The sequence below is a fragment of the Alexandromys fortis genome, unplaced genomic scaffold (assembly GCF_014885135.2).
Source record: "Alexandromys fortis isolate MF-2015 unplaced genomic scaffold, M_Fortis_MF-2015_v1.1 scaffold_44, whole genome shotgun sequence".
NCBI lineage: Eukaryota > Metazoa > Chordata > Mammalia > Rodentia > Cricetidae > Alexandromys > Alexandromys fortis.
In genome coordinates this window covers 3,845,337-3,860,003 of record NW_026067921.1, presented here as the reverse complement: position 1 = coordinate 3,860,003, position 14,667 = coordinate 3,845,337, and the positions used below count along the sequence as shown (strand labels likewise).

Below are 14,667 nucleotides of genomic sequence, written 5' to 3'. Positions count from 1 at the left end.
CAAAGAAGTCATGATTTGAGTATGTCAGCGTCAGTCTAAGGACAAAAGAACAACACACAATACACAGACATACAGGACAAAAAACAGAAAGGACAATGGCACCAAGCAAACCAGACACAGCTTCAGATGACAATGGTTGGAAGTAAAGAACTTGCTTTCTGCTCAGACTTAGATTATTACGGCTAGCCCTCACATCTTCCTTTCTGCCCAGACTTAGATTATTACGGCTGGCCCTCACGTCTTCATTTTGTTAAAACAAGTGCTGGTTGGTAAACCTATACAGTATGTCTCATTCCCTGAAGACAGCAGAGTGATTTTGATGTGACTTAATTTTTGACCAGCCATTTAGTCCCTAAAACTTAATTTAGGGCCGGGCATGATGACACACGCATTTAATTCCAGCACTCAGGAGGCAGAGGTAGGCATATCCCTGAGTTGGAGGATAGCCTGCTCTACAGAGTATCAGGACAGCCAGGGCTACACAGAGGAACTCTGTCTCAGAAAATCAAGAGGAAAACAAAAGCAGCTTTAGTTTACACACTAGACAATGTACCTGTTGGAAGTACATGGACCAGTGGTTTGGAGCTGGATGTATGGCTGAGTGGAGTGCTAACACATGGAAGGTCCTGAGTTCAAACCCCAGCTCTGCCAAAGGAGCAAGTACAAGAAAACACTGGAGCAGCGTGGGGGTGTACACCTAAGGAAAGACCATAGCCAATATGGGGGTGCACAACTAAGGAAAGACCATAGCCAGTGTGGGGTGCACACCTAAGAAAGACGTAGCCAGTGTGGAGTGCACACCTAAGGAAAGACAGTGTGGGGGTGCACACCTAAGGAAAGATGGTAGCCAGTGTGGGGTGCACATCTAAAGAAAGACCACAGCCAGTGTGGGGGTGCACACCATCACTGGGAGCTCAGTCACCCTCCACTTTGAGACCCTGTTTAAGAGGTGCAACTGTGATCCTAAATTGGTTTTAGAACATTCCCCTTGTAAAAGTATCTCTTAATCTTCATTCCCAACCCACATCTCATTTTCTATCATTTTGCCTTTCTGAACATATCAATTAATAATAGATTCTAGAATATTCTGTATTTTACTTATCAAAATATTTTGAGATACATTCCTGATGTGGTAGAAGTTCAATATTTAGTTTTACCTTTTCTTTTCTTTTTGGACACCGGGTACGGCTACACCCTCAAACCCAAGACCCTCTTGCCCCTCTTGCCCCAGCCTCCAGAGGTAAGGCAAGCGATCTAGCACCCAGCAGAAGTAAATAACTTGTCATCTCCACATACCTTCAACACGTTTTAATATCCTACTGGGAACCCATCAATTTTTTGGTGGTGTTCTCACATTTAGGAAGGAACCATTAATTTCTCCAAGGATCAGAGGGGTGGGTAAGTATGTCCTCCGGTGTTTAAATTAGTAAGCTCTGACACAGATGGCCCAGGCTTAAAGCCTGTTGTTCTTCACTAGTGTCAAAGAAATGGGGACAATCACACCGCCCAAGCCCAAGACTGGTTGTGAGGGTGAGCAAATGCATTGTTTTCTTTTTTTACTGACTGTTTACTTTTTATTTGTTCAGCCATCTTTCGTACGTTGGTATTTTTGTAGTTTTACGACAGGACATAATTACCCTTAAATGACTGCATGGCATTCCATTGAACAGAATATGCTTACTAACTGCATTTATCTCTTTGAACAAAAAATAATTTTATGCATAGTCTTGTCCTTTATACTTTCAAGAAAACATCCCAGAGAAAATTGCGCGTTGGTAATTCGTCCTCCAAAGACCACGTGACAATCCGCCAGGCTGTGCTTGCTGTGCACAGGCCTGGCTTGCACAAACCTTCCAACAGGACTAGCACACTTTGCGCCCAGCCGCGGAGTCACAACCCTCGGTCTCCCAGCTACTTCCGGCCCCCGCTCTACGCGAGCGCAGCGGGGCAGGCGCGGAACTTTTCAACTTCCGCTCCGCAGGGACGGAGAGGGCTCGCCTGCTGAGTCTGCGCGTGCGTCGCAAGCCTCTTTCCGGAGGAAAGTTCTGCCCTCTTTTCGCTCAATCTGCTTTGCTATTGGCTGGCTGTGGCGTATTTAATAACGTCATTTCCGGCCGCCGGTCCTTTCCGCGCTGCCCTGGGACGGGTCCATACGGCGTTGTTCTTGGTGAGTCTCTGGTGGAGTCCTCGGTGCCGCCCGGCGTCACGGGCTCGACCCTGCCGCTCCGTGGATGGGCACGAACGCCCCGAGGCCGCGCCTACCCGAGCGACTTCGTTCCCGGAGCCGGCGGCGGCACCACGTGGTGGCTTCCCGTGAGGTGGGGCGGGCGCTCGCGCCAGGCTGCAGGCCCCGGCGGCCGCGTGCTGGGAAAGTGCTTGTGAGGCGCGTAGAGACGGATCCGGAGCTGCCGGCCAGTCTCGACCTACGAAAAGCATGAAACACCCCAAACATGGCTGCCTTTGCACAAGTCTTTGATATCTGTGTGCTTGCGGAAGCCTTAGCTTCCGATTGGCTACCTTTCCTGAGTTCTCTTTCTGCCACAAGGTCCGATGCACCTGTGTGATAGATGGCCACAGAAGTTAAAAGGGATAGTGTACGAATCCATCCCACGCAGCTTCCCATGCTAGAGGACGTGCGGCGCCTGGAAGCTCACGCCTTGAATCCCCGCTCTCGGGAGGCGTGGGGAATGAGTGCTAGGACAGCCCGGGCTACGTGGAGATCTAGGCTCGGAAAAGAAACAGGAAAACATGGTGCATTTCTGCTCTTCCAGGTTCCCGACGTAACTTAAAGGGAAACTTACACAATGTCCGGAGCCCTTGATGTCCTGCAGATGAAGGAGGAGGATGTCCTCAAATTCCTCGCTGCAGGCACCCACTTAGGTGGCACCAACCTCGACTTTCAGATGGAGCAGTACATCTACAAAAGGAAAAGTGATGGTCAGTTACCGCTTTTGATAAGTCGGGTAAATTTCTCTTAAGTCTCCGACTGCCCTGCTGTGGGCAGTGCCGATACTGAGTGCTCTGTTGGGACACTGTCCTGTAGTTTGGAGGGGTGCCGCAGCTGGCTGGGGATATGTTATATCCTACGGTGCGCCCTGTGTCACAGATGAAGTCATAGGGGTCGTCTGCGTAGCTTTAGTGGGAAGTGGAATGAGGTGTGGGGATACGCAAGAGTGGAGGAAAATTGGCAGGCTGGGTTGTGAGAAGGGGCGGGGTTAGTTCACTAGGCACCTGAGGGAGAATCGAGTGCTGTAAGGGATTGGTAGGACGGATTTGAAGTTGATGCAGTGGTCCACAGGGTAGAGGACATGATGGAGGATTACCCCAAGGAACTCAAGCTGCACACTATTAAAGCTCAGTGGAGGCCTCCTGGGCCAGTGAACTCCTGAGTGTCGGAAGTGTGCTACATTGAACAGATGGCAGGATTTTCGCTAACACCAGTAGAGCTTGCCTCTGTGACTGGAGTTTGATAGTGGTCTCTGCCACATCCATAGTCTGCCTTCCTCCAGAGTGTCCGTTTGTCCAGCTAGGTTAGCAAATCCATCTGGGCACTGGGCTCAATCCCTAACAAAATCATTTGTTGCCAGGTAGACTTGGGAGGCGGTCGGTTAGATGTGTGAGCTCTAGCCAGCCTGGCCTTCAGAGTGCCAGGATAAAACAGTCTTGAAAGCCCTTCCCGTCCACTTGTTTCCACGTAGGCATCTACATCATCAATCTGAAGAGGACCTGGGAGAAGCTGCTGCTTGCAGCTCGGGCTATTGTTGCCATCGAGAACCCTGCTGATGTCAGCGTCATCTCCTCCAGGAACACTGGGCAGGTGTGTAGAATGGAGGCCGTGGCCGGAATCCACAGAAGACACTGGGAGGGTGTAGAAAGAGAGACCCAACGTGGATACCCCAGGAGGTCACTCTCCCTGGGCTCTGTCCTAGTGGCCAAGGGGAGCATAGGCACCGCCTGTGATGTACAGTCCCTTTCCACGGCGTTGGAGATGAAGCTGGGCTTCGTGCCTGCGCCTGCATATTCCTACGGCTTCTCAGAGTCCTGTGGACGATGACTGAGGAGACAAACCATGCAGGAAACAGTCCTCCCTCCGCCCTCAGTGGCGGGCATAATGTCAGCGGCAAAATACCTTAATTCCCTTTGGGCTTGGTCCTTGTACAGGCCCCTGCGGGTTCTTCAGAGTTTTTTAAGTTATTTGAGAACTTTTGTTTCAATTGTAAAAAACGAGGAAGTGTATCTTTCCTGTTAAGAAAGTTAACAGTTTTGTTACATGTGTGCTGGCTGAGTTGGTGAATATTCAATTTATCTTAAGGTTTGAGAGAGTTAAATACTAACAGCATTCTGTTTTAATGTTGCAGTAAGGGTCCTGTGAGTGTGATTCGGGAGAGTAGACCTGGCTGTGGAACAGGATAGAATCCGGTTTAGTAACTGTTCCCTCCCCAGGAAGTGTTTGTAGTACCTGGATAGAGCAGAAAGGACCATCTCCTGGAGGGAGTTGGGAAATCTCTAGGGTGAGGGGGCAGGCAGATCTCTTACAAATAGCAAGGCTACCCAGTTGAGATCCTGTATGTCCCCACATGTGGGGGCAGAGATACACCATACACCCAGTGTTACAGAGGCCCTGGGTTTAGTTGCCAGCACTCAGTCATCCATAACTCCAAAGGTCCGGCACCTTCCAGCCTCCGTGTGCATGGGTGTTGTGCTTGTATGCATTGCACATAAACCACTCAGACATTAAATATAAGACGAAAAGGAGGGAGAACATATGTACTTGTCTGTTTTGTGGTGTATTTTGCCAGAAGCCACAGGTGTTTGCTGTGGGCCTGTCTCTGTCCTTTGAGGAACTTGGGTCATGTGAGATGCTTCTTAGATGAGATGGAATGTGTAAGTGTTGCAATTAGCCTGCGGAGAGAGTACTTCAAGAAAGTTCAAGAAAGTGTGTGAGGGGCTGGAGAGATGGCTCAGTGGTTAAGAGCATTGCCTGCTCTTCCAAAGGTCCTGAGTTCAATTTCCGGCAACCACATGGTGGCTTACAACCATCTGTAATGAGTTCTGGTGCCCTCTTCTGGCCTGCAGACATACACACAGACAGAATATTGTATCCATAATGAATAAGTAAATATTTTAAAAAAAGAAAGTGTGTGAAAGGTGAGAGCATGTGCCTAGAAGAAAGGGTATCAGCAGTTCCCGTGAAGCTGCTTGAAAATACTGACTCAGAATCTCTTCAAAGCGAGCCGTGCTGAAGTTTGCTGCCGCCACTGGAGCCACTCCGATTGCTGGCCGTTTCACCCCAGGGACCTTCACTAACCAGATCCAGGCAGCCTTCAGGGAGCCAAGGCTTCTAGTGGTGACCGATCCCAGGGCTGACCACCAGCCCCTCACAGAGGCGTCTTACGTGAACCTGCCCACCATTGCCCTGTGTAACACAGACTCACCTCTGCGCTATGTGGACATCGCCATCCCGTGCAACAACAAGGTACTTGTGTAGAGTTCATGACGAGCACTCTGGGAAACCTTTCTCTCGTTCCTGTGCACATTGTTAGAGCTTGGAGTTGAGGTCACAACCTGGCCGATGAACTCGCAAGTGTAGGTAGTGTGCTAAACGAGCCGCAAGGTTTCGCTAACCCCCACTCTGTCCCGTGAGTGGAGCTTGATAGTAACCTTTGCTACAAGCCTGACTGATGCCTGTAGGATATGGGCCTGGGCTTCTCCTAAATGGATCTTAGACTTTAATTAATATGGGGGTGTTATGCCTGCGTGTATGTCTGTGCCAGTGTGTTCCTGTGCCCAGGAGGAAGTGGGGACAGACTAGTGTTTGTGGTTGGCCAGGTGTTTTAATGACCCTCGCTCTTCCAGGGAGCTCACTCAGTGGGCCTGATGTGGTGGATGCTGGCCCGGGAAGTACTCCGCATGCGTGGCACTATCTCCCGTGAGCACCCATGGGAGGTTATGCCTGATCTTTACTTCTACAGAGACCCAGAGGAGGTAAGGCCTGTTGTACTAAATGCCTGTTGCCACTAAGTGAATGGGATACCTTGGTCTGGTTCAGTGAAGCTAAATTTGTTCATTATGGTCTTTTTAAAAACTAGATTGAGAAGGAAGAACAGGCTGCTGCTGAGAAGGCCGTGACCAAGGAGGAGTTTCAGGGCGAATGGACTGCACCAGCTCCTGAGTTCACTGCTGCTCAGCCAGAGGTGGCTGACTGGTCTGAGGGGGTGCAGGTGCCCTCGGTGCCCATCCAGCAGTTCCCTACTGAAGACTGGAGTGCCCAGCCAACCACTGAGGATTGGTCAGCAGCTCCCACAGCGCAGGCCACCGAGTGGGTTGGAGCCACCACTGAGTGGTCCTGAGCTCCTCTGCAGACACCTGAGCAAAGGGAAAAAAGGTGGAAGGAAAATAAAGTCCCTACAAACTGTCTCTTGAGTGCCTGGGTTGCTGTTACGGGATCTAATGGGCACTGGGTACAAGGTGATGGAAGTGAGCCCACGGGCATGGGGTGGTTAGTGAACAGGCTTTAGGAGAGGGTTTTCATGTAAATACAATTAGAGAATATTAGTGTTCTGCTTTAAATTTGAGGTTGCCCTTTAACAAGGTGTTTGGTGCCTGTGTAGAAATTGCATGGGTGAGATCGGTTGTGGTGTTTTTGATACAGGGTCCCTGTTGTAGCTCCCTCAATCGCAGAGTTCTTTCTTCTGGGATGAAGACAAGGTTGGTGCCACTGGGTTCTGTGTCCTGCAACAGTTAACAATGCCTGAGGTACTGGTGCCCAAGCAGTTAGCCTCACTAGTTTTGGCAGCAGAATGGGCTAGTCTGCTGATGTGCTGGGAATTTACAGTGACTTCTCAGCTGGAGTGGTCTTGAGGGCAGCACTGCGCTCCCTGCTGCCGCCAGTTGCTGACAGGTCACCTGTGACTGGAGCTAGTAGGTCTGAGCTCCCAGTTCTTAATTTTTGGTTCTCAGGAGCCTTGACTGTCCTGGAGCTTGGTTCAGACACGAGACTGGCCTCAAACTCAGCTGCCGACTCTGCCTCCCAAGGGCTGGGATTAAAGGTGTGCACCACCTGGCTAAACTCGCAGTATTTAAAGCATGGTGGCTAGAGGAGGGCATATCTACTGGGTTTGGAGGTTCCTGATCTGGGTCAAGGGATCCTTGTGGAGCTGTCTCCCTTTTCTCTCGGTGGTCCTTGCTGATTTAAGCTCTAAAAGTGCAGTTGATGGTTGTGCCAGGACTGCCGCTCAGTAGCTTACAGTTGGCACGAGGCTGGGCTTAGGATGTGTGTGCACAACAGCCAAGATTGGCGTTGGTTCTATCATCTTGAGCAATGCTGGCTACAAATTCTGCTTTTGTAATTTTGATGTGAAGACTTTCTGCAGTTCACTAAATATTAGTGTTTGAGACAAATTTTGCCCTTAAGCGACTATTAGGAAATTGTTGAACCAGGTCAGCCTGAGCTGAATAACACATCTAGGTGGGCCTGGTTGTCTAGCTGTGTGGGAGATTTAAGAATGGCCCTTTAGCGATTGAAGAATCTCAGATTTTTACATTTGACCCTGGACTAAAAATTTTAAGCCCACAGGATATGGCAGTGAACTGGGAAAACTGACTGGAGAGTGGAGTGGAGGCATGAGTCAGACATCAGGCTACAGAGAAAGGGAAACCTCCAATGAGATGAGAATATCCAGTGAGCCAAAAAAACCTAGAGGAACCTCTTAAGGTGCAGATTAAGGACCTACCCACTTGGGTGACCAGTAAATGATTCCTGCTAGAGCAAACGGTCCCCAGAAATACTGAACCAGCATGTCTGCAGGGGAAGACATTGTACCACCTTAGTGCTGACTCCTGTGTTTTCCATGTGCTTGCGTCTCCACACCCTTTATCTCATTCAGTAAGGTCAAAAGTCCCCTGACCTGGTCTGTGCAGCTGTGTGTGTAATAGCTGCTATCAAGATCTTGACGTTTCTGTATCAGGGTATTACAGTTCTATCCAGTCAAAAGTGTTTGCAAAACTTCTAAAATTAGCAATTTAGGTATGAAAAAGCATGCTAGAGAGGGGTTTAGTGAAACTACATATAGTGGACTAACCTGTAATTCAAATGCTTGAGGAACTGAGGCAGGACTGCTGAGGAGGCCAGCCTGGGCTACCTGGATATCAGATGAGCAATGACTAACATGAGTAGGAAATTGATTCTCCTGGGTCCGTGGATATAGAATACTGGTATGTTCCAAATACTGTTTTTACAGACCTGCTGTGGGCTATGTTAAAGAATCAAAGGCCCGAACCACAAAGTGTCTTGAAAAACCCTGTCAGTGCTGGCGACCACCAGTCACAGTTGAGAAGGATAGACTGGTCAGCCAGCCCTGCTGGCTCAGTAAGCTCCACACTGAGTTTTACCTAGCCATAGGCTAAATAGCCATGCCTCACATCACATGGAGGTAAAACCCAGAAGGATAGCTAACAGTCAACAAATGCCAAGCAGCACTGAAAATGAACAAAGGTTACGTGCACAGCACACACAACTTTGGACCAAATAACTACATCAGAAAATTGCCCCTAGAAGTGCTTCAATCTGCAGAGTTCAAAAACAGGCAAATGGCATATTCTTTACAGGTACACTAAGTATATCTATAGCAAGAAAATGTAATTTTTTTCCTTAGTTTTTTTTTCTCTCTCAATACAGAGCTTTTCTGTGTAGCCCTGGGGGGTCCTGGAACCCGTTCTATAGACTGAGCTGGTCTCAAACTCAGAGATCCGAGTGCTGGGATTAAAGGCGTGTGCCACCAATGACAAACTGAAAAGAATAGTATGTGTTATGTACACATTTGTGTGAGGGTGTCATCCCCTGGAACGGAAGTTACAGTTAAAGAGCTGGCTGTCTTGTGGGAGCTGGGAATCAAACCTTTGTCCTCTCCAGTCCCTGAAATGTATACACTTAACAAAATGTTAATTTAGGTTTAGGCCAAGAATAGAGAATTTTTTTTTTTAATAGTAGAGGATAAGGATACATGGAGACAAAGCAAAAAGGCAGGATGGTGCAGTCTGAAGAGAAATCAGTGCACCAAAGACAAAGTATTTAGGGCTGGTGAGATGGCTCAGGTTAAGAGCACTGGCTGCTCTTTCAGAGGTCCTGAGTTCAATTCCCAGCAACCACAAGGTGGCTCAAAAAGCATCTATAATAATATCTGATTCCCTCTTCTGGCCTGCAGGCATAGAAGCAGGTGAAACACTGTATATAATAAAGACAGTGTTTAAATGTTCACTTTAGTATATGAGGAAGGAAGGCTCACATCCTGCTTGCCTGTCTACCCTCATGACGGTGCTGCTACACCGAGGAGGACTCTGTTCCCTCCCTTTTATGGCTGTAGCCTAGTTCTCTTCACTAATAGGGTGGTGGATGTGCTGCAGTGTGGCTTTAAGGAGACTAAAGATGCTGTCCTTGGTCTGGACCCGGGACATTTCTTAACACCATTTTCTGTCAGGAAGGAAGCCTAAGCAGTTGAGAGAGCCACACAAGAACTGGTGTCCCCAGTCCACAGCCTCATCCCTGCTTAATAGACAGGAAGCAGTACTAATTGCTGGCCAGACAGCAAGTTTTTACTGTCCTGTCTCAAGTTGAGCTATGTCAGTAGATGCCTTCAGTCACAGAGGCGAGTCAGTTTTGTCAAATTCTTTATGAGCACAAGAAGGGGCCGGGGTGGGAAAGTCCTAGAGACGTTCTCTGTTGAGAAACGCGGTGTGGATGCCCGTCTTACCACCACTGTCATAGCCGTGAACTCCAGCGGGCAATGTCCTCGGCAAGAGCAGCTAATTTCAGGCCAGGCGGTGGTGGCGCATGCCTTTAATCCCAGCACTTGGGAGGCAGAGGCAGGCAGATCTCTGTGAGTTCGAGGCCAGCCTGGTCTACAAGAGCTAGTTCCAGGACAGGCTCCAAAACCACAGAGAAATCCTGTCTCGAAAAACCAAAAAAAAAAAAAAAAAAAAAACCCGGCTAATTTCCTATCCGACACAGCCAATCAGCTGCTGCCCTCCATCCACAACAAGCATTTCTCCATGAGGTTATAGCTTTTAGAACGAGCTAGTAAGTGGCTACGAATAGCTTACCTAGCTTCCTAACTCAAGAATTTACACAGTTTTGTTATAAACATGTATGAAAGGCGCATCCTTGTGCTTAATGGCATTGAAACACGGGGCATTTTTAGACATTAAAGCCTGGCAGTTTTCCAGGTTCCGCCTGACCACTGCCCATATCAGCAGGGATCCGAGTGCTTTTATTGTCTGCTTCTTTTCCTGTGAGAGGAATGAATGGCAAGTGCCATTTGTTTCACACACCACACTTAGAAGAAGCAAGCAAGGTGCTTCTATCAGGAACTGAAAAGCAGGCCTAACCAGACTGACCTTGTAGGCCACGCCCACCACCAGCTTCCTTCACTTACCAGTCAAGCCCTGGGAGAGCTAACTATTATTTTTTTGTCTAGGCTCTGTGATGGGAAAGTGTTGAGCTAATCTGAAGTCCTAGCTGGAGTAGTCTGTGAGGCTGGATCTTCTCGGCTAGCAGCTTTGAAGTTGTTCAGGATGCAGGATTTTGAGGAAACTGCAGCAGAGGCACTCTGAGAGGCTGGGTCACCTGGGCTACTTGTTTTCATTGGTGTCTGGGCGCTTTTTTTTTTTTTCTAGAAACAAACTTTTTTTTTTAAGATTTGTATATTTATTATATATAGTGGTCTGTCTTCACATATGCCTGCAGGCCAGAAGAGGGCACCAGATCTCATTACAAATGGTTGTGAGCACCAAGTGGTTGCTGCACGACTCTAGCACACGGCCTGCTGACTGGCTCCGCCCCTCCGGGTGGGTGAGAGGACTTCACGTCTGTGCCCTGGCATGCTATCTGCTCCAGCTCCTGTAGGCACTTGTACCTCGTTTCCTTCCACTGAGTAGTGCACTGCCTGTTGCTCACAAACCTGTGTGAGTGCTTGGTGGCCACACCTGGGTAGGCTGCAAGCCCCGCACCTACTAGGACACTTTCCCCAGCTTTCTCAGGCTCTGTGTGGATGTTACATGCCATGCTTGGGCTCCAAATGTAACAAGTCTTTCTCTGTTCCATCAGCTCCCAAATAATGACACGGAGACTCTTATTAATGTAAACAGGAGACTGCATGTTTGTTTCCCAGTTGCCCAAACTCGAATAATCACACAGAACCTATATTATTTTACAACACTGTTTGGCCAATAGTTCAGGCATTTTCTTAGCTAGCGCTTATATTTTAAATTAACCCATTTCTATTGATCTATGTATCAACCACAAGGCTCTGGCACCTGTCTCCTTTGTCAGCTGATTGGCGTCTTCCTGACTCCACCTACTCTCTCTTATATATCTGTTTGGATTTCCCTCCTGGCTTTACTCTGCCAAGCAATTGACCAGCTTTATTCATCAACCAATAAAAGCAACACACACACAAACATCATATTTTATAAAAGCGTGGTCTATAGCCTAGGTTTGTTTCTAACTAGTTTTTATAACTTAACCCATTTATACTAATCTACCTTCTGCCACGTGATTCATGGTGGTTCTTTTGCACATCCTGCTTGCCCTCCATCTCCTGATTCTCCACCTTTCTTCTTCCCAGAGTCCTCTCTGTTCCTGGAAATCTTGCCTATATCTTCTGCCTCACTATTTGCCATTCAGCTCTGTATCACACACACCTTCACACAGTGTACAAGTATTCTGCAAGAGTGTAGGAATTTCTGCTTACCCATATTCCTAAGACTTAGCTAGTAGATTGTGACAGAATGGTCAATCTGCTCCTATTCCGAGCTGGAGTATGATGTTATGCTCTTTGGACTTTTTTGGGGGCCCGCCACCCAGCTCCCAGATGAATCACATGCGGTGTCTCATTTGTGAATGTGCAGCCTTAGATTGGCTTGTTTCTTGCCTGCTTTTCTTAACTTGTCCTGTCTACCCTTTGGCCTCTGTGTTTTTCCTTTCTCTTTCTCCTGTAAATCTTACTCTTACGCTGTGGATTGCTGTGCAGCTGGGTGGCTGCCCTTGATGTCCTCCTCCTCCTCAGACTATTCTGAACCTCTTCTCCCAGTTTTCTCCTTCTATTTATTCTCTCTGCTTGCCAGCTACACCTGTCCTTTCTCCTGCCTCACCATTGGCTGTTCAGATCTATGAGAGTATCAGGTGTTCTAGACAAAGAATCACAACATCACAGAGTTTAAAAAAAAATAAAAAGTAATATACCTTAACTTAATATTCCCAACAGGGAACATATAACAATCAAGAACTCTGGGGGTGGGGGATGCTCAGCGGTTAAGAGCACTCGACTGCTCTTCCAGAGGTCCTGAGTTCAATTCCCAGCAACCACATGGTGCCTCACAATCATCTCTAATGGGATCATGTTGCAAGGGAAGAGGGCCCACTTGTTTTTCCCGGCCGCCCGGCATGCTTAGCCTCAACATAACCACACAGAAACTGTATTAATTAAATTACTGCTTGGCCATTAGCTTTAACTTCTTATTGGCTAACTCTTACATAGTAGTTTAACCCATCTCCATTAATCTGTGTATCACCACGTGGCTGTGGCTTACTGGCAAGATTATAATCAACATCTGTCTGAGGCAGAGGATCCATGGATTCTCCCTGACTCTGCTTTCTTCCACCCAGCATTCAGTTCTGTCTTCTCCACCTACCTAAGTTCTGCCCTATCAGGCCCAAAGCAGTTTCTTTATTCATTAACCAATGAAAGCAACACATGAACAGAAGAACCTCCCACACCAGGATCAGATTCCGTCTTTGGGTGTACATGAAGACAGAGAACTCATACATGAAATACATGAAAACGTAAGTAAATCTTAAAAAAAAAAAAAAAACCTCAGGGGGGGGATGAGAAAATGATGGGTAGAGGGTACTGGGGAAGAAATAGTCTTTTCTGGAGGAAAGCTGACTTCAGTAGTAAGGAAGCTCCTGGGGCAGGGAGGGAGTTCCCAGGGCGGGAAGGGAGCTCCTGGGGGTGGAAGGGAGCTCCTGGGGCAGGGAGGGAGATCCTGGGGCATTTCTTCCTGCCTTCACTTTCCAGCCCAGGGCAGACCTCAGACTCCCTCAAGCAGGGCAACTGACATCTGGGTAGAATGTGATGGCCCTCTAGTGCAAAGGACCGAATTGACTTCATCCAACTGCAAACCTCACAGTCAGGAAGCAAGCACATTGCCTAGCCAGGTTTTCCCGGGTTTTGTATTTCAATTAGGCAAACAGCAACGGCTGTCTAACACAGTGCTGTAAATGAACAGTAAACAACACTTGGGAAATTGAAAAATGTATAAAAAGCTAGAGAACAAAGAAAAGCTACTGCTGAGTCTGACCCTGGACCATTCACAGCTTCTGCCCTGGGATCTACCCGAGGTTCAAGGAGAAAGGCCATCACTTTAACATGTCAGTCACAGGGTGCATTTGGCTGGGCAAACAGTGCCGCCAGCCTTCTCCTTCTCAGACACACAGCAGCACACCCCTCCAGCCCACTTCCTCCTGATGCGCCTTCGAGCTTGGGGCTGTTGGGTAAAATATAAAAATTGTCTTTGTGGGTGATGGTCCCATAAAAACGGAGCAGAGAGACTTCAAATGTCAGGAAATCTTAAGGCCCAAGTCATTGCTCGGCAAAGATAAAAAAATTGGCAGAATGAAATAGCTTGGTTCTCATGAGTTGATATAAACACGGAACTGGTGGGTTTCTGCTCACACACCCTTCACCAGGATTGGGAGAGGAAGGGCAGGGAGCTGTGGGCTGAGTCCCTTCCTGAGGAGTTCACCTTCTGAAGAAAGGGGGCAGCAGGCAAAGGGTGCCGAGCGGCCTGGATTTATTCTCTTTCATCCATGAGTTCTGGGTCTTCTCCGTGCAGAAAGCCAGCCAGTAGCAGCACTGTGGGCGCGGAACTCGTGGAAGCTTGATGACCCACCGCATTCCTTCCTGCAGCCAGACACGGGAGGGCCACTTCCCACCGCCTTCCTTCTGCAGCTGTGGTCCTGGGCGGTGAGGGTCAGAGAGAAGGTTGGCCCTCTGAGTCCTGCCGGCCTCCAGGCTCCCATGGCTATCTTAGGGCAAAGGTCTGGAGTGATGCCTGCGGGCGGGAAAGAAGGGCAAAGAGTGGGGGGGGACAAAGCAAGAGACTCTCACGCTCTCCTCAAGAGTGACTCTTAAACAGGGATCCATGTTTACAAAAGTGTTAACGGCTGGTCAGATGGCTCAGCCACTCGGCCTCGAGCCTGGAATCCTGAGTACCGTCCTCAGGACCGTATGCGTGGTGGGAGGAGAGACTGGATCCCTGCAAGCTGCCCTCTGGCCTCCTCACATGTACCCCACAATACATTTTTTTTTTAAATAAAATTCCTCTTAAAAGTTGGACGGCGTCTTTAGAAATCTCCCGGGCCTCCTCCAGCCTCCGTCCTCACAGTATGCTCAGGTGAGGGAAGACAGGGTGGGGAGGAAGAGCAGAGATTGGAAACAGGTTTGTGGCTCAAATGGGTGTCAAGGATCTTTCTGACATCAACTCTTAGCTCAAACTTCCTTCGGGCTTAGCTGTCCTGGGGTGGGCTACAGGGCTGGAGGCAGAAGGCAGCTTGGTTGGCAACTGTGTGGCTGCTGATGGAGCCTCTGGTGTTTTGGGGGGGGGGGGGGG

The 14,667-nt window shown here is 48.6% G+C and overlaps 1 protein-coding gene and 3 non-coding genes across 4 annotated transcripts; all 4 read left to right on the top strand.

The window, feature by feature from the left end:
* Positions 1 to 2,011: 2,011 nt before the first annotated feature.
* Rpsa (ribosomal protein SA) lies at positions 2,012 to 6,416 on the top strand. The gene is made up of 6 exons (XM_050141578.1): positions 2,012 to 2,167; positions 2,772 to 2,937; positions 3,699 to 3,817; positions 5,231 to 5,476; positions 5,857 to 5,985; positions 6,090 to 6,416. The coding sequence occupies exons 2-6, from the start codon at positions 2,805 to 2,807 to the stop codon at positions 6,348 to 6,350; spliced, it is 888 nt and encodes a 295-aa protein (XP_049997535.1). The 5' UTR covers positions 2,012 to 2,167; positions 2,772 to 2,804; the 3' UTR covers positions 6,351 to 6,416.
* LOC126501240 (small nucleolar RNA SNORA62/SNORA6 family) lies at positions 3,338 to 3,490 on the top strand. The gene has a single exon (XR_007591595.1). It is a non-coding gene; the product is annotated as a small nucleolar RNA SNORA62/SNORA6 family (small nucleolar RNA).
* Positions 3,883 to 4,084, top strand: LOC126501239 (small nucleolar RNA SNORA73 family). Its single transcript, XR_007591594.1, has one exon. It is a non-coding gene; the product is annotated as a small nucleolar RNA SNORA73 family (small nucleolar RNA).
* LOC126501241 (small nucleolar RNA SNORA62/SNORA6 family) lies at positions 5,529 to 5,674 on the top strand. The gene has a single exon (XR_007591596.1). It is a non-coding gene; the product is annotated as a small nucleolar RNA SNORA62/SNORA6 family (small nucleolar RNA).
* Positions 6,417 to 14,667: the final 8,251 nt, after the last annotated feature.